This window comes from Eubalaena glacialis, chromosome 1 (genome assembly GCF_028564815.1).
Source record: "Eubalaena glacialis isolate mEubGla1 chromosome 1, mEubGla1.1.hap2.+ XY, whole genome shotgun sequence".
Taxonomy (NCBI): domain Eukaryota; kingdom Metazoa; phylum Chordata; class Mammalia; order Artiodactyla; family Balaenidae; genus Eubalaena; species Eubalaena glacialis.
In genome coordinates, this window is record NC_083716.1 from 50,521,758 (window position 1) to 50,541,385 (window position 19,628).

The window sequence follows — 19,628 nt, forward strand, 5'->3', positions numbered from 1 at the left end:
AAACTATAGGTCACTTTCTAAGCTCAAAAACACTCCTGAAATTGGAAAGGCAACACAAAATGTTGATTGAAATATCTTTTGTGAAAACATTTCCAGAGAAACCAGATTCGAATTTTATGCTTCAGAAACTTGTCCAATAAGAAAGCACAGGGAAAGCTTAGAATAGACACACTGAAGCCAATTCCTAGCATGCATGCCTTTAATTCTAGAGATATTGATATTTACCAGTATAAAGAAGATTCATAAGGAGAATTTTCTTTGAGGGAGGATTAACTTCTGTTATATTCAGGTAGTTTTGGTTTTTTGTTTGTTTTGATGTTTTAGTTAAAGGGATGACAGACAGAAGCTACACATTTTTAAGATGCTAAGTTATAAGCAGGACCAAATAATGGCTTCCAGGGTTTTACAAATTATTATTTATGGTACTATGTAATACTTTCTCTTTTACTCTTTAAATATTTAAATATGAACTTAGAAATTTAAGAGTAAGAATAAAAGGAGAGAAAAAAATAGGTTTCATGCAACTTTTTTTCGACTTTAGGATTTCAAAAATGGAATCATTTGCTTTTTAAAGAACATGTAATATTAGAAAATATTTTTATTGAACAAGTTTCTTGATATCACTTAATAAATCAATTTAAAAAATCATTATAATGCTCTTGTACTTATATATTATCTGCAATTGTCTGCTTCCACATACTAACATTTCTAAGAATAGAGTTTGCCTTTCCTTACATTTTTTTCTTTATTATTAAGACGACAAATTATTTTCAAGATTTATAGTTTATCAAATAAAAAATAAATCAAGGTTAACCTTACACTAAGTAGATTAGAGCTCATAAGTATTCTTAAATCACTTGGAAATTTAGATAAAAATACCTGTACTTCTCAGTACAGAGATGGGGAAAACATTCTCAAACAGGAAGTTATTGGGTACTATATATATCAATATATAAATTTACTTATCTTGATGAACACTTCAAGCTTTAGTTATGTTAGATGAAAATTATTAAACTTGGTCAAAACTGTTAAAGCAAGTCTCAAATTTGTGATTGATGTATAGACAAATATGTAAGCATTTCATCCTTAAATGTCAGTCACATTTTTGGCAATGGATGGATACATGCTCTGATTCCTCCCCTTTAAAGATTGTTTTAGCTATGTTGCGATATAATCACATTTATTTTATGCTATATTCAAGAAAACTGTCTCACTTTATGCACCCATGAGTTGTTTGTTCAGAATAAGACATTAATATTTAAAAGGCATTACAGAAGTATGGTAAGTTTAAGTAGATCAGAATTACTCCTTGGGGAAACAAGGCATCCATAAAATATGTAGCATTTTATTGAATAACAGCTATATAGTATAGATATAGGCACTGACTAGATATTGAACTTTTTGCCTGACTCTTCACTGTCTTCACAAACTTACGGAACAGAAGTCATAAAACCAAAAATCTCAAATGATTTAAATGTCTAAAACATTTGTTGACAAATGTATATTAACTCTGAGACAGAAATTTCTAATTGGAGGATCCTTTCATAAAGGAGAATTGAGATGATGGCATCTTAATGAAAGTCTATACCTATGGTTAGTTCTTGATATTTAAACAAAGTCCTAGACTTGATATACTACTTTGAATTAATTCTGAAAATTTACATGTAGTTCTACTTTACAACATTTTTTTTCTGATGATCTTTTAATTTGTTTTCCCTTAAGGATGGGATATGAGGTACACATGAGCTGGTTTCTATAGTATGAATGTATGTACATATATAAAATATGGTCGTAAAGGAGCAGGTGTTTTGCAAGTAAAGCATATTATACACAAAATATAAATAACTTCCCTTTTAAAAGTTACTGAGAATAAAGAATACAGAACATGGTTACAGGCACTTACATTGCTATCAAATGCAGTAATTAGTATTCACTTCAATAAGAAGTGTTTTCTTTAGAAGGTTCATGGCATTGGAAGTTCCAACTTTGGATAGGATGCTTTTCATGACAAAAATAATAATTACAAAAAAAAAAAAAGAGTTTGTGGTGGGAGGAAAACAGTCCAAATTTACATACACTTTAAACTCCTTTTGGCCTTTATATCAACTTTAATGTTAAAAAATAAAGTTGGTGGAGAAGCTAGCTCACTTGCAAGGTAAATGGCTTTTATGTGATTGGCAAATCTTGGTCAGATAATGCATTTTTAAAGCACAAAACCAACAGCCACCAATATCTTCCTGTGCATTCATAAATTATTTTCTTCTAATTCAAATGGCAGCAGAGGAATTCTGGTATGCATGTATGTACACAGACACACACACACATACCATTATCAAGGCATGACAAACTATCATAAACTAAGCAGTATCCCAAACAGATCATGATCCATAGGCTGTTTACAAAGGTAGAATACAAATAGATTAAATTTTCTCAGGTAGAAGGTAAAAGTGTATATTTCTCCATCTCTGCTGAATTCATTTATCTTCTTAAGGCTTTCACAGAAAGCACCATTTTATGAACAGGTAATTCAGTACCCAGAGTTTGACTGGAGACATTAATCAGGATTGAAGTCTTGATGCAGTTCATAAAAACCCAATAAAAAAAGGCATCAAAAACCACATTTATAATAAAGCTGTCCATATATAAAGAATGAAGTGTTTAGAAGAAGTTCCCAGCTTGTATTCTACAGAGTACTGAAAGGTTTAATATTAGCAGCCTGTGAAGGTGTAGTGAGGAAAGAGTCTGAGAACCAAGTTAACATCCTTATTCTATTCTAATTCCACCCGTTCCTTGGGTGAAAACAGTTCTTGCAGTCTAGAATTTCTCCTCATGATTATTTGTCTGTCAAATCTTTACATCTTGAGATTCAACCATCTTGGCAAGTGTCTTCTTGATTCTCAGAGCTGTAAGTCTGGAGGCTGGATTGTGAGCCCAGCATTCTGACATTAGCTTCAAAACTGCTCGTAGACACTGAAAAGTAAAGAGAATGTAGTGAGTAGGTAAATATCATTGGCAACACTCAGCAATCACTTCCTAAGGGGACTGAATTCCACTTACTTCATCACTGTTCCATCGATTAGACACAATTGGCCGCAAACGTTTGACACACACAACCTCACGCATATCTTCATATGATGGATCATTGGGTACCATGTTATAATATGGTAATTGATACTCTTCTACAATTCCTGTAGTGAGTGAGAAAGTATAGTGGGCACAAAAACGGTGGCTGGACAAAATACATCAATCCATTCAGTACCTCCTACTGAACTATGGAACTGAAACAAATCCCTCCATAAAGAAGAAAAGATTACAGAGTGGATGATTCACTTTTAACAGTAAATGTATGTTCTCTTTTTCTAATGTCTAATTATTTTCTCTACCCCCACCATAGCTGTCCATATTGGACATATCAATATCCCTTAAAATAAGCTAGGTGAACCACTCACCCTAAATTTTCAGTCTAATTATTTATGTACACAATTGTTTCTACTAATGAACGAGGTTTTAATTTTTTTAATTATTTTTTTTCTGCAGTAGAAAGACAACACATATGCAGAAAAGAGTTAATAAAGCAGACCTGAAACTGCTATTCTTAAAAGGCCTGCTTGCAAGACTGGCACTTGACTGGTGTCTGGGAACTTGCCTGGTAAACAGCTCCCTACACTCATATAAAACTAAAGGAAAAGGCGAGTCACTGTTCCTAGACTGTTTGTGCCAACAATATGGTTTATGCTGGACACCTGGCTTTCTTTCTAGGAGTTTGGAATTTTGATACATACTAGGCAGAGGATGCCCACGTGACCAGCCTCCAAAAAAACCTTTGGGTACTAAATCTGTAATGAACTTCCCTGGATGACAATATTTTACACATTATCACAATTCATTGCTGGAGTAACTTAAGCAAATCCCGAGCGACTCCACTGGGAAAAGACTTTTGGAAGCTTGTACCTGATTTCCTCTAAACTTTCTGCCCCATGCACCTTTTCCCTTTGCTAATTTTGATGTGTAGCCTTTCAGTGTAACAAATTTTAGCTGTGAAGACAACTATATGCTGAGTCCTGGGAGTCCTAATGAAATCACAGAACCGGGGAGTGGTCCTGGGGATCCCTGACACACACGACATCTAAATTATACAACTGGAGGTGTTATTTTTTGAATGATGAGTATACAAACATAACCAGAAACATGCTACCTAAACTCCTACCTCCTGTGATACAACGACGAGCCATTTCCCAAATAATCAGGCCAAAGCTATAGATGTCAGCCATTATGTAGGGCTGGAAATGGTTTTTATTCAGGCTTTCATCTAGCACTTCTGGAGCCATGTAGCGTTTGGTACCCACCCTAGTATTCAAAGGTACATCAACTTCATTTGTATCACTGAAACAGAAGACAGACAACGTCCAGGTTGAGGGCCAAGAACAAAATCGTTTCTCATCTATTTTTGTCGCATATTGTAAAAGTCAGGGTCTCTCTTTGTATATATATAACAAAATAAAATAAAGATCTATCTATCTATCTAATATGTCTATATTCCCTTATCAGAAATCCTTGGGGTCAGATGTATTTTGAAATTTAGCATCTTTCAGATTTAAAAAAGTAATATACCCTTTAAATATATGCTATATATTATATAAATCTCCAGCAGGGTCTGCAGCAGTACTCAATCAAAACCATTAGTAAGTACACAGTGAAAAACTAAGTATGAATATTCATACTAAGCTGGATAAATAAAGACAGTAAATACCTCACATCAGTTCAGGTCAAGTTTTGTCACCAAACAAGTTTTGTGCCTCTCTAAGAAAGAGAACAATACTGAATATAAAAAAAGTGGTACATAATTATATCCCAGAACAAGTGAATGTGAAAATTAATTGAATCATTTGCTTTTATCATTCTCATGTGATCCTTTGTGATTTAGGATTACATTTTTTTTCTTTATGGGTCCAACCAACTTAGTTCTATTGTGAGTAATGTTTACATAATCATATTGAAATGATGTTTATTATTTTTTTCAATTTTTGGAGTAAATTTTAGAGTTAGAAGACAAGAATGATTTGTTTTTAGGTCCCCAGATCTATTAGGTTCTGAAAACTACTCTGAGGCAGAGATTAATATAATGTATTTTATATTTTCTTAAATTAGCATCTGATGAATATCTGAGCCAATAAACACTCCACTGATAAAAACAACCGGATTAGAATACTGTAAAAATGATGGAAGAAGATTAAAATTTTTTAACGTTTGCTTTATTATGGACTAGTACTTCTATTTTATGGCCTGAAATGAGTTTTGAAATGTGAAATGGCTGCTGTATTCCAGACTTATAACATTAAAACAATCTAAATAGTTTTCTAAAAATCTGATATTCTCATTGTTTAAAAATGTTGACAACATCAAGTAGTGATGAAGAAATGGCGTACTTATACCTTGTTTATGGGAGTGTAAACTGATGCAAGCTTTCTAAAGGGATAACCTACAACATACTATTAATATAACTTAATATGTACATACTCTCTGTCTAGCCCCTTCTCTAGCAATCCATCATGAAGAAATACTTGTACAAGTATTCAAGGATATTATATATGGATAAAATACAATATTCATTAAAGCATTTTTAAAATAAGAGAGATAAACTGGAGGCAACTTTAATGCTCATCAGTTGGGTCACAGATGAAATAAATTATAGTACATCTATAAAATGGAAAACTTTCCTTAACACTGTTAAAAAGAAGGAAGTAGATCTATATATACTGAAACGGAAGGATGTCTAAGACAATAAAAAGTAGGAAATCAAGAATTATGTAGAGTAGGATGTCATTTTTGTTAAAAACAGAAAACTCAATGACAACAAAACACGAAGACAAAAACCCCCCAAAACCCAATTTATATAATTATATAAGCACAGATACATGTTTGGAAATCCACTGTCCTGAATACAAACACAAACAGGTAAATATCTTTAGGAGATTACAATAATTTCAAAACAGTAGGTAAAGAACCACTCACCTGTTGAATTTAACAGCAAGGCCCAGGTCAGCAATACAGCAACTTCCATTTTTCTTGATGAGGATGTTTTTGCTCTTGAGGTCGCGATGAGCAATTGCAGGCTTTCCTTGAGTGCCATAAATTTCTGTGTGGAGATGGCACAGACCACAGGCAGCTGAGTAAGCCAGCTTAAGCAGGGCTCTGGTGTCTAGTGTAGCACATTTCAGGAAATCATAGAGGGATCCGTTTTCATGGTAATCGGTAATCAAATAGAGCTGAGTCCAGGAACCTGTACCTTTAATATCTGCTGCTATAAAACCTGTTCAATTAATGAATTTAAAAGGTTAGTTATCAGACGTGGCTAGGAAGAATAATGAATGCTCATTTAGGATATTGAGAATAACTTAGGTATAATCTACAGGTAATAAAAATTTAACTTGCCTGACAAAATCTCTTGACTATGTTACCAAAAGTTTTATTTCTGTCATTTACATATAAAAGTCTATACTTTTGTAATTAATTTAAAGTAATCTTAATGATAATCATAAAAATGATAATAATATGGCTAAGAAAAAGATCACATATATAATAACCTTGGGAAATGTTATTAATCTACATGATTCTGTAAGTATGAAGAACTATAAAGAAGGAATGTGGAAAAGGCTCTTCATTTCAAACTGAAAAGTGGACCCATTAAAATAATAAAGTTAGGGCTTCCCTGGTGGTGCAGTGGTTAAGAATCCACCTGCCAATGCAGGGGGCAGGGGTTTGATCCCTGGTCCGGGAAGATCCCACATGCCTCGGAGCATCTAAGCCCGTGCGCCATAACTACTGAGCCTGTGCTCTAGAGCCGGCGAGCCACAACTACTGAACCCCACGCGCCACAAGTACTGAAGCCCGCGTGCCTAGAGCCCATGCTCTGCAACAAGAGAAGCCACTGCAATGAGAAGCCCGCATACTGCAATAAAGAGTAGCCCCCGCTCACCGCAACTAGAGAAAGCCCGCGTGCAGCAACGAAGACCCAACACAGCCAAAAATAAATAAAATAAAAATAAAAATAAAATTTAAAAAAATAATAATAAAGTTAAATATGTTCAACTAAGAGTTCGCTTCTAACTAAGCCAACTCCCACTTGCCCATCAATGCCTTATCACATTCGCCTTTTCAGCCTGGCTCACTGACAAGCAAGTTCACAATACTGGCTTCCTTTCTTTCTCCTTTCTCTTCTCCTCCCTCTCTTCAGAAAAAGGTGAGTGCTGAGTTGAATAATGTTCCCCCGCCTCATTCATGTCCACCTGGTACCTATAAATGTGACCTTATTTGGAAACAAGGTCTTTGTAGATATAATCAAGTTTAGATGAGGTGATACTAGGTTAGAGTGGGCCCTAAATCCATGACTGGTATCCTTATAGAAAGAGGGAAATATGGATACAGACACACAGGAAGAAGGCCATGTGCCAACAAAGACAGAGATAGGAGTGTGGTCTCCCAAGCCAAGGAGTGCCGAAGATAGTTGGCAATCACCAGAATCTGGAAGAGGCAAGGAAGGGTCCTCCCCTAAAGCCTTCAGAGAGCATGGCCCTGCCAACACCTTGATTTTAAACTTCTGGCCTCCATAACGCTGAGAGAATTAAGTTTCTATTGTTTTAAGCCACCTAGTTTGTGGTACTCTGTTACGGACAGTCCTAGGAAACTAATATAATTAGTATAGGAAACTATACTCTTAGCAACATGCTATGCACTCTCTAAATTAAAGGGCAAGGAAATAGTACCTGAATAGAAAGTCAGGGAAGGTAGATGAGTTTATGCACCCTACTGATCAGATCATACCTAGGTCATTTTGCTACTGTGTAAATCAGGGTGAGGAGAGAGACCTACTAAGCACAGAACATAATAAATGAAGCTACATCTTATGAGGGAGGGGGGTGATTTAATTTGCAACAGGCAAAGGTACATATAGTTCAAGTTACCCTAGAAAATTGCTTAAATTACCTTTAAAAGACTTGTTTTTTTGTTACTATATGAGTAAGTCCAATAAACTATATTACTTCCACTTTGAAACTCACTGCTGTTTCTCCTCAGCTGGGTAGTAAATATAGACATACCTTGTTTAATTGAGCTTCACAGATACTGTGTTTTTAACAAATTGAAAGTCTGTGGCAACTCCTGCCAGAAGTCTATAGGAGCCGTTTTTCAAACAGCATTTGCTCACTTCATGTGCTATGTTTTGGTAATTCTCACAAACCTTCAAACTTTTTCATTATTATTACATTTGTTATGGTGATCTGTGATCAGTGGTCTTTGATGTTACTATTGTAATTGTTTGGCATTTTTTAGCAGTAAAGTATTTTTAAATTAAGGTATGTACATTGTTTACTAGACATAATGCTACTGCACACTTAATAGACTACAGTACAGCATAAACATAACTTTTATATGCACTTGGAAACCAAAATATTTGTGGGACTTGCTTTATTGTGATATTTGCTTTATTGCAGTGGTCTGGAACCCAACCCCAAAATATCTCCGAGCCATGTCTGGAAAGTGGTTGGTTGCCATTCAGGACTGGGTTGTATTTAAACTGTATATTCCACTAGATTTCCTTTAGCCAAATGCACACAACTGAACTCACATATGTTTTCAAAGCCCATGTGCCAGGCTTCCACCGGCATCCCACTAACCTTGAAGAATATGGAACTGACTAAAATCAAACGTGTACTCACCGAGTATGTTTTCATGACGCATTAGCACAGTTTGATAGATTTCCGTTTCTCGAAACCAGCTAGCTTCTTCAGTGGTAAAAAACACTTTGACTGCCACCTTCTCACCACGCCATTTACCCATCCACACTTCTCCATATCGGCCTTTACCAACTTGCCGAACCATCTGAATCTGTTTGGCAATAGTTCGCTGAACCTTCATAGAAAAAAGTAAAATGAGAAGAACATATTAAGATTGAGAAAGTGGTTTAATAGGCCATCCCATCAAAAAGGATGGTATATACAACCAACCAACTCCAAGATTAACATATATACAGTAGCCTCCATATCCGTTCCGCATCCTTGGATGTGGAAGGCCGACTGTAAGGGACCTGAGCATCTGTACATTTTTGTATCTGCAAGGGGTCCTGGAACCAACCCCTGAGGTTGATCCTGAGGGAGGACTGTACTGTATTCAAAAGGAGATGAAACAATGTACAATATATTCTAAAATCACAAAATAACAGGTTAGTCAATGTGGCAGATTGTTTGCAAAAATGGACTATATAATTCCCCTCCCAGTACACACACCCTTGGGTAGTCTCCTCCACAGACTCTGGGCTTGGCTACATGACTTGCTTTGGGCAAAAGAACAACAGCAATTGTAAAACAAGTGAAAAGTCTTTGTGCACTGGGGCTTGCCCTTTCCTGCCATTCCTGTGACCAAAATGAGCAAAACCGTACCAACTGTTGGCCATGTACATAAACTATACCATTTGGCTCTAGCTGAGCAAATTCAGAAAAAGAACTGCCCAGAAGACCCACAGAATCATGAAAAATAACAAATGTTTGTTGTTTCAAGCCACTAAGCTTTGGGGTGGTTTATCATGTAGCAAAATCTAAATGACAGTTAAAAATACTCAACTCAGTCTGTAAGACCTTACATGATCTGGTCCCTGCCTAACTCTCCTGCCTGATCATTGACTCTAATCCCCTACCCTCACCCCTCTTATTTACCTTGTTTCAATTTTTAGAATTCACTCAAGCTCATTCCTGTCTCAATCTTTTTGCATGTGCAGTTCCCTTTACTTAAGAGTGTTGTTTCTCTCTTAAACACCTTCATAGCACATACATATTTCTCAGTTGCTGCACTTATCACAATTACAATTTTATTATTATTTATATACATATTTGTTTGAATTCCATCTCCCACTACTCACAGAATACAGATATTTATTTAGGACAATACTTGAAGTACAATATTGCTTTCATTAATATTTGTTGGATGAAACAGGCAGGTAAATTGCTACCTTTCATTTTCAGAAGCATTAGCAGCCATTCTAAATTAAAAAAACAACACTAAGGTCCTGGTTAGAAATTTAGCTAAAATGGGCTAGATTTTATGAGCATCTAAACTGACGTACTTTATGTATCACTTATTACAAAATCCTTTTGTGATTTCGTTTTAGAAAGCCAGAATTATCGAGGTCTAATTTACATATACTAAAATGCACTCTTTTCGACAACTGTGTTTTGACAAATGTATACAGTTATGTAACCACCAACATCACAATTAAGATACAGAACATTTCTATAACCCAAAAAAGTTCCCTTTACTGCTTGAAAGTCAATCACCTCCCCACCTACCTTGAGTCCCTGGCATGACTGATCTCTTTTCTTTCCCTACAGTTTTGAACATGACATAAATGGAAACATACAATAGGCAGCCTCTGTATCTAGCTTCTTTCATTCAGCATAAAATACTTTGAAATTTACCTGTGTTGCTATTGCATGCATCAGTAGTTTGTTCCATTTTACTGACAAGCAGTATTCTACTCAATGAATGTACCACAATTTGTTTATCCATTTACCAACTGATGGACTTTTGGGTTGTTTACAATTTATTATGAATAAAGCTGCTATGAACATTCACAGTCAGTCTTTGTATGGACATGTTTGCATATTCCTTCTGTAAACAATTAGCAGAAGGACTGCTTCATTGTATAAAAAATATATGCTTAACATTTTAGTCAGCTATCAACCTGTTTCCCAAAGTAGCTGTATTTTGCATTTCAATCAGCAATGTATGAGATTTCCAGTTGATTTTATTTATTTATTTATTTATGTCTGCGTTGGGTCTTTGTTGCTGCACGCGGGCTTTTCTCTAGTTGCGGCGAGCGGGGGTTACTCTTCGTTGCGGTGCGCGGGCTTCTCATTGCGGTGGCTTCTCTTGTTGTGGATTACGGGCTCTAGGCACGCGGCCTTCAGTAGTTGTGGCACACGGGATCAGTAGTTGTGGCTCGCGGGCTCTAGAGCGCAGGCTCAGTAGTTGCAGTGCACGGGCTTAGGTGCTCCGAGGCATGTGGGATCTTCCCAGACCAGGGCTCGAACCCGTGTCCTCTGCATCGGCAGGAGGACTCTTAACCACTGTGCCACCAGGGAAGCCCTGATTTATATTCTTTTCCACACTTAATATTCTCAGTTTTTGCCATACTAGTGAATGTGTAGTATCTCACTGTGTTTAATCTGCATTTCCCTGATGATGCTGAGCATCTTTTCATGTGCTTATCTGCCATTCTTATATCTTCTCTGGGCAAGTGTCTGTTCAAATCGTTTGTCCATTTTTAAAAAATTGGGTTGTCTCATTACTGAGTTGTAAAAATTCTTCATATATTCTGCAACACAAATTCTTTATCAGAACTCCTTTGCCAGTCTGTGACTTGTTTTTTCACTTTCTTAACAGTGTCTTCTGAATAGGAAAAGTTTTAAATTTTAAGAAAGGCCAATTTATCATTTTTAAAAATGACTCTTGCCTTTTGTGTCCTAAGAAATCTTTACTCAAGGTCACAATAATTTTCTAAAACATTTTCTTTTAAAGGTTTTATACTTTAATTTTTACATTTAGGTCTATGATCCATTTCAAGGTAATTTTGTATATGGAGCGAGATAAGGGTCAAGATTCACCTTTTGTCAAATGGATGCCCAATTTTTCCTGCACCATTTGTTAAATGGACTCTTTTCCCCACTGAATTACTCTGGCATCCAAATCAATTGATCACACATGTGTGCGTCCATTTCTAGACTCTATTCTGTTCCACTGATGTACATACCTATCCTCATACCAGGATCACACAGTGTTGACTACTGTAGCTGTACAATAAGCCCAGAAATCAGGTAGTGAATCCTCTTTATTCTTCTTTTTCAATATTGTTTTGGCTCTTCTAGGTCCTCTGCATTTCCAAATAATTGTTAGAATAAGCTCATCAATTTCTACAAAAGTTTGCTCTGATTTTGATTTGGATTGAATTGAAAATATAAATCAATTTTAGGATAACTGAAATCTTAATACTGAGTCTTCTGATTCAAAAACAGGTTAAAAACCTTAACGCTTATTAAGGGTCTTGTTCATTTCTTTTGGCAATGTTTTCTGATTTTAAGTGTACAGGTCTTATATAAGTTTTAAGTTTATTCCAAAATATTTCATGTTTTTGACGCTATTTTAAATGATAGTGCTTTTAAAATTTTAATCCCTAATTGTTTATAGCCATTGTACATAAATTCAATGATTTTTGTACAATGACCTTGATAAACTCACTTATTGGTTGTTGAGCTTTATGTTATCATCTTTGAGATTTTCTATGTAGACAATCATGTTGTCCGCACTGTCCTTTCCAATTCAATTACAGAATTACCTGATTCAATGAATTTTATAATTAGAGATCAATGTATTTACTTTAAACAAACCAACTAAACACAGAATTTAAAATCTATCTAGATATCTAGTATTTATTATAAGGGTCCCCTTGACCCCTAAGTCTGAATATTTCTATACATATAATTCTCTTAGAATTATTTACAACTCGCTTTAACATCATTTTTATGAATTGTGTTTCAGTAATATAGTATTATATTGAGGGAAGTATCCTCTCTATGAAGATGATCTGTGGGAGTAACTTCCTTTTGATTTCAGAATCTGAAATAGTTCTACTTCTCCCAACCAATCAGTTTAACCTTACAGATGCAAGGTATTTTACACTTGATTCCTCAAGTTGGCTGTTAAAAACCTGTGAGCTAATGCTAAGCTAACACTTACATAGCACTTCATGACCACATTTTCTCTCTTAACCTTGCTTGTGACTCTACCTTACTTGTCTATTCAATTTTTCTTATTTCATATTTCTTATTTTAACTAATTTCATCTTGCATTACTGTAACCATTTTTCTCAATAAGGGAAAAAAGTGTGTCTAGTAAAGTCCCCTAATAGGTAATTATTATGCTGTCTACCATCATATGACAACACATTCTGTATTAATAAACCATTCATGTTTATATGACATTTCAGCTTACCAATAAGGGTAGTCCAGATCCACTACCAGAACTTTGTGACTGGTCAATAAGGTCTTTTAATGATTCCCCAACTGGAATAAATGCTTCATCCTGTTCCAAGTCACGATTGTAACGGCGTCTGCTTGAGATGCTCTTGCAATAATGTCTTTTAAAAAAGCAGAAAATAATCTACATTAACATTCTAAAACTATAAAATTCTAAGGTAAGAAAAATCTTGAGGTTGTTGACACTATCATCCTTCCTTCATCACATGGGTTCATATCCAAATTAGTCTTATCATAGAAAAATATATCCTCTGTTAAAATAATGTCCAGAAATGGAGTTTATGAGGTAGAGAGCTAGCTATATACTGTTTTAAAATGGAAAGACGTCCATGGTACACTGGCAAGTGAAAAAAACAGATTAAAAAACAGCATGTAAAGTATGATCCTAGCTATAAACATTTTAAAATTATATGTATCTATACTTGTCTAAAAGGATCAGAAATATATCAGAAATATATCAAGTTGTATATAATAGTTATTGCTGGGAAGGTAGGAATATTTACTTTCTACTTTACATATGTATTTTCATCTGAATTTATAAGCATGTAGTTTTGTATCAAAATGAACAATAAATATACTTCCATTTTAAAAAAGGGAAAAAGAGTTTATGGAAAAGAAATCAAACAAGTTCTCTTAATTCATTCTAATATTTTCAAAGGCTTTTTTAAAAATTTCAAATTATGAAATGTTTCAAACATGTAGGAAGGTAGAGATTAATTTATTTGGCACCCATGTGTAAACCATTTAAATTTAATAAATATTGACATTATGCTATGTTTATTTTAGATATATTTTAAATAAATAAACATTAAAATATTTGCAGCTGCAGCCATTTCCCTCATAATTCCATTTCCCTCATTTACTCCTAAGAGACAAACACTATCCTGAAGGTGGTTATATCCTTCCTATCTATGTATTTATACCTTTACCATAAAAGTATATACTCATAAACAACATCGTTCCTCTGGACACAAATGGCATATGTTGTATTAATATTTTACATCATGCTTTAAAAAACTCCTTATGTATTACATATTTACCCATGTTGATACATGTTAAAAAAACAATAGCTCATTTTTATTGATGCTGAGTGTGTGTCAGGCACTGTTCTATGACTTACTTCATCTTTGTTAAACTCCTAAGAGGTAAGTACTATTGTTTCCATTTTACAAAAGAGGAAACCATGGCCCAGAGGCTCATCATTTGTCCCAAGTCAGACAGCTGGCTAATTATTCTCCAATACTGAGGCAAGACCCTTCTGAGTACTATAACCAAAACCCCATGAATTATGAGGTTTTCAAGTCACATAGCTGGTGGGAACAGATACTATCCCCAGCCTTGTGTGAGCACTGAATACTGTTTCCTTCAATCTTTTCAGCCGTTCTTTCCCAGCCTTAGGTGGTTTCCTCACTTGAACACACTCATCAAGATTCAGCTGAATATTCTATGGGAATGTTCTGAAGATGTCTGGAGTTCTTTCTCTGTGAAACTCTCCTTTCCAGTACTCTGTACCTATGAACTATAGCTGCTGCTCTCTCCCCAGACTCTCAGCTGTATCTCCTCGATTCGGTGTCTGCTGGGCTACACCTGAGTTCTTCCTGTGTCCCGCAGCCAGAAACTCTCTTCAGGGAGTAAGCTGGGCAATCACAAGACTCACCTCATTTGTTTCCTGTTTCTCAGGGATCAGTGCCCTTCACTGGCTGATTGGCAGCTATTAGTATGCGACTGGGGCTTACTGATTACAGGTTTCACTGTAAGACAATCTGCTTGGGCCATTTCACTGGACTTACTAGAGACAGAATACTCAGGTCTTTTTTCTTGGGCTAGATGGATTTTCCCCAAGAACAATCTTCTTATATGTTATCTAGAGGGAACATGCTTGGTTAGCAGGGTTCTGGAGGGTAGGGGGGCCCACAAATTAGTATGTAAATATTCACTTTACCTCCTTATTTTTATTATAATACCTCACCCTCAATAACGGGATACCATAGCTGAGAACATTTTTGTTCTTTTCAGAGACTACACTTCTAGCCTTCTGTTAGAGAGATGGTGGAAAGTCACATCATTATTCAGAATAAGAGTAGAGATCTCAACATCTGTGGTACTTGGCATCCAAAATGGCCCACAAAATTCCTCAACTCCTGGTATGCCTGTCCTTGTTTACTTCCCTTCCACAAAGCAGGGCTGATCTCTGTGACCAGCAGAATACGGCAGAAGTGATGGTGTCATTTCTGAGTCTAGATCATGAACAGCACTGCAGTTTCCACCTTGGTCTCCTGGATCACTCACTCCATGTGGGGTGCAGGGGGAGCCAGTCTTCATGCTGTGAGGAAGCTCATGCAGGCAGCTCAGTAGAGAGGCTCACATCAGAGCAACTAAGGTCTCCTGCCAACTTGTGATCCTCGGAAGTGAGCTATCTTGGAAGGGGATCTACCAGCTCCACTCAAGCCTCCAGGTGAGCGCAGCCTCTGCTGACATCTGAGCCACCCAGTCAAATCACTCCTGAAGTCCTGACCCACAGAAACAGTGAGAGATAATAACTGCTGTTTCAAGCCACTAAGTTTGGGAGTGATTTCTTAATGCAGTATTGCACAACTAATACAGCATCTGACTTTCTAAAAACAGACTTTCAAGCAATCCTCTTGGTTTTACTGCCTCCCTCAACTTCACTACCATAGATAACTGCTACTGCCAATTCTTGAGCTTCTTGGGGAATTTTATAGTATAAACTGGTTGCTGTTTGTCTTTCTCATTTTCTAGCCTGGGATTCAGATTTCTTAGGTCTACAAAGTCACTACTCATCCATAAGCTTCACAGTTCCACAGCTTTTTGCTGTCATCTTGTCTCCTTGTCGTAGCTGGACAAAAAAGTTAAAAACTCTTTATTGCTGTTTTAGTGGGGGGCAACAAAAGTAAGTATGCTCAATCTACTTCTTTATCTAAAAAGCCTATTATCAAACATTTGAATCTTTACCAGTATAATGGCTAAAAAATATCTCAGTATGATTCTAATTTATATTTTTCATATTGTGAGTACTCTTGAGTCATCTTTTTATTTTTCTTTTAAGAGCCATATGGGGCTTCCCTGGTGGCGCAGTGGTTAAGAATCTGCCTGCCAATGCAGAGGACACGGGTTCGAGCCCTGGTCTGGGAAGATCCCACATGCCGCGGAGCAACTAAACCCGTGAGCCACAACTACTGAGCCTGCGGGTGTAGAGCCTGTGCTCCACAACAAGAGAAGCCACAACAATGAGAAGCCTGTGCACCGCGATTAAGAGTAGCCCCCGCTCGCCGCAACTAGAGGAAGCCTGTGCACAGAAACGAAGACCCAACACAGCCAAAAATAAATAAATAAATAAATAAATTTATATATATATAAAAAGAGCCATATGTATTTCTCTTTAGGTAAAACATGCTCATTTTTTTGGGCCTAATTTCCCACTGAATTGATTTTTTTCTTTTTGATTTATAGAAGCTCTTTATATTTGAGTAATCAGCTCTTTGTAATATAAGCTGCGGATATTTTTCACTGTTGGTCTGTTTTCTGACCATTTATGGTGGTTTCTACCACATAGTAAAGTTTTATTTTTATGTAGTTGACACCATCAATCTTTTCTTTTTTTATAGTAATCTTTTATTTATTTATTTATTTTTATATTTATTTTTGGCTGTGTTGGGTCTTCGTTTCTGTGCGAGGGCTTTCTCTAGTTGGGGCAAGCGGGGGCCACTCTTCATCGCGGTGCGCAGGCCTCTTCACTATCGCGGCCTCTCTTGTTGCGGAGCACGGGCTCCAGATGCGCAGGCTCAGTAGTTGTGGCTCACGGGTCTAGTTGCTCCGCGGCATGTGGGATCTTCCCAGACCAGGGCTCGAACCCGTGTCCCCTGCATCGGCAGGCAGATTCTCAACCACTGCGCCACCAGGGAAGCCCCCAATCTTTTCTTTTTTAATTTTAAGGTTTCTGTGTTTTTGGTTTTTTTGCTTGTAAGTTTTGTGTCAGACTCAGATTATTTTAAAAAATTCTTCCAAGGTTTGTTCTAGTATTGTAATCAATTCAGTTTATATATATATATATAGAGAGAGAGAGAGAGAGAGAGAGAAAGAGAGAGCGAGCACCCCAATCTGGCTAAAATTTATTTCAGTGTACGGAATTGATTCAACTTCATTTTCTTCCATATAGCTATCCACTCCCAAATCCATTTATTGAATAAGCCAACTTTTCCTCAGTGATCTGAAATGTTACCTTTATCATATACTAACTTTCTTTATATACTTGGGTCTACTTATGGGTCTAGTAACCAATTCCACTGATCTCTCTGTTTATTCATATGCCAGTAAGATAATATTTTATTATTGAAGTTTATGCCTTCCTGTTATTGCTCTTCTGGCAACTGTCTTCTGAAATCATGACTAAATGCAAACAATTCTGAACTACCAAATAACTAAAGAATGATAATACATACAGTTGATTTCTTGGGACAGGTTTTTAAATTTAGATATAAGAAAGTTCAATATTCTATAAATAAGAAAATCTTAAGTACTCATGAACATAACAAGAAGTATAATGTGTCCAATTAATTGATTAGTAGTAAGGTCCTCTGTTCCCTTAAGAAAACTATAATATAGTTAATTAAAGGAGATAACCAGAAAATACAAGTTAATGGTTCCTGAAATACATTCAGTGTCAATGGTTTCTGCCTACTGGCTTTAAGAACAACTATTTATATCTAATATTCAACAAAATATTTTGCATCAAAATAATTATCTTACTTGTAACAAAAGCAGCTGGAGAAGATGATCATAGCAATTATGCAGACAGCCATAGAAATGAGCAAAGCCAGCCATCGAATGCTGCCATCGAAAAATGGACCTGATAATGGAAGTAAACAATGAAAAAGACATATTATCTTTCGATCACATCTTCAAAGGTAAAAATAACTTGTAGTGTTGAACTCTAGAAAGCTTGCTTATTGTTAAAACTAGAGAAAATATTTTACTGAGAATCATGATTGCACTTTTCTCTGCTAACCTACCTATAACAACAGGGGGCAGTGTAGGTTGTAAATACTGGTTACATAAGTTGGTCCGACAACATTCTATTGTCCGGCGTAGCTGGGCTTTTGGTGAATCCTAAAGGAAGAAAATTAGAAATAATTTGATACACGAAACTGATAATTAATTTTAAAAATATTCATAAAATACAGTTTCTAATTCAGTGAGTGAAAAGGACCTGCTAAGTTTGTGTGAAAGTGATTACTGAAAAATTTAAATCTGTGGTGAAATAGTGTTGAGACTCTAAAATGTTTTTTCTTAAGGAGAATGTATGTATGTGGATAGTGTGTTAGAACACTAGACTATAACTTAATTACAGATAAACAGAAGTTTATATATATTTTTCACCCAAAATTTGGCATATCTTAAGATATGACTGTTCATTTGTTTTCAGTAAAAAAGTATTTAAAATCATGAGATCTTTTCCTAAAAAACATGGGTAATACATTTTATTACAATGATAAACTAGCAGGGTAAATATGATCTCATAGTAGTATTGAGACTTAGTTGGATGAGACTTAAGATCTGACTAAAAAGTGGAGCGTGTCCTAGGCCAAAGAAATGACAGGTTAGAAAAGGTAGTCAAGTAGGCAGAAGATACAGTTGATTCTGTCTATAACAACTATGTTGAAACTAATGAACCTGATATGGAAGCAAGTTGAAGTGTACGTGGTGAGGATAAGGGCAAAATATAGAAACAATATTTCTGAGAGTTTTGGGGAGACAACCAACCAGATATGTGTCCCTAATAGATCAGAAAATGAGCACAGGGAAAGACTGTAGTCATGGGAACAGATACCAAAAATTATATGTGAAGTTTTATGTGATTAAAAGTACAGTATTTGAGAAGTTCTTAACTTGAATGCTGACATTTCAGCACTACCTGGAAGAAGTGCCATTCTAGACCAAATCAGTAACAGAAAGGAATTGTCTGTCATCATAGAAGTAGCAAGAATATAAGCAGAAATCAACCTTCTTATTCTTAAATATCAGATGGGCAGAAAGGAGAAACCCTGGTATAATCAGGTATTCCTTTAAAAATGTGAAAATGAGATTCCATAGGGGAATCTATATGGGATTCTATAAGGGACTTGAGATTATATAACAGAAGATAAGATGGGTCAAGAGTACTTGGAAACCTCCAAAAGCACAAGTTTTACATTTTAACTGAATTTTTAACTTTCTAACAATTTTTTTTTTACTTTTAAATGATCATAAAAAGAAAGAGAAAAGAGAGACATGTCAGAAGTTACACAGGTGACTCTGAAAAAAATATCCCAGATCTAGAGAAAACTTACATGAAGGATGGAATGAAGAGTATACAACTAAAGATGAATAAAGAAGCGTGAAGCATCCAAGAATAGTCCCAATATGGCTAAAGTTCAAAATGAGCTCAGCCTTGCAGGACAGAAAATGTAAAGAAAAATCAGGAAAGGGTTTCTGGCAGTGCTAGAATAAAGACCACCAAGCAATGGATGTAGTATTGCTGACAAAATA

General features: G+C 35.8%; 1 protein-coding gene across 2 annotated transcripts in view; it reads right to left on the reverse strand.

Moving 5' to 3' along the window:
- Positions 1–569: 569 nt before the first annotated feature.
- BMPR1A (bone morphogenetic protein receptor type 1A) overlaps positions 570–19,628 on the reverse strand; it is a 139,877-nt gene continuing 120,818 nt past the window's right edge. For both annotated transcript variants that reach the window (XM_061179813.1, XM_061179800.1), the window contains 8 exons: positions 18,113–18,209; positions 17,850–17,949; positions 13,039–13,183; positions 8,715–8,907; positions 6,013–6,310; positions 4,208–4,383; positions 3,058–3,188; positions 570–2,970 (listed from right to left, as the gene is read on the reverse strand). In XM_061179813.1, the coding sequence (XP_061035796.1) occupies positions 2,845–2,970; positions 3,058–3,188; positions 4,208–4,383; positions 6,013–6,310; positions 8,715–8,907; positions 13,039–13,183; positions 17,850–17,949; positions 18,113–18,209 (1,266 nt within the window). In that variant the 3' untranslated portion in view covers positions 570–2,844. The remainder of the gene's footprint in view (positions 2,971–3,057; positions 3,189–4,207; positions 4,384–6,012; positions 6,311–8,714; positions 8,908–13,038; positions 13,184–17,849; positions 17,950–18,112; positions 18,210–19,628) is intronic.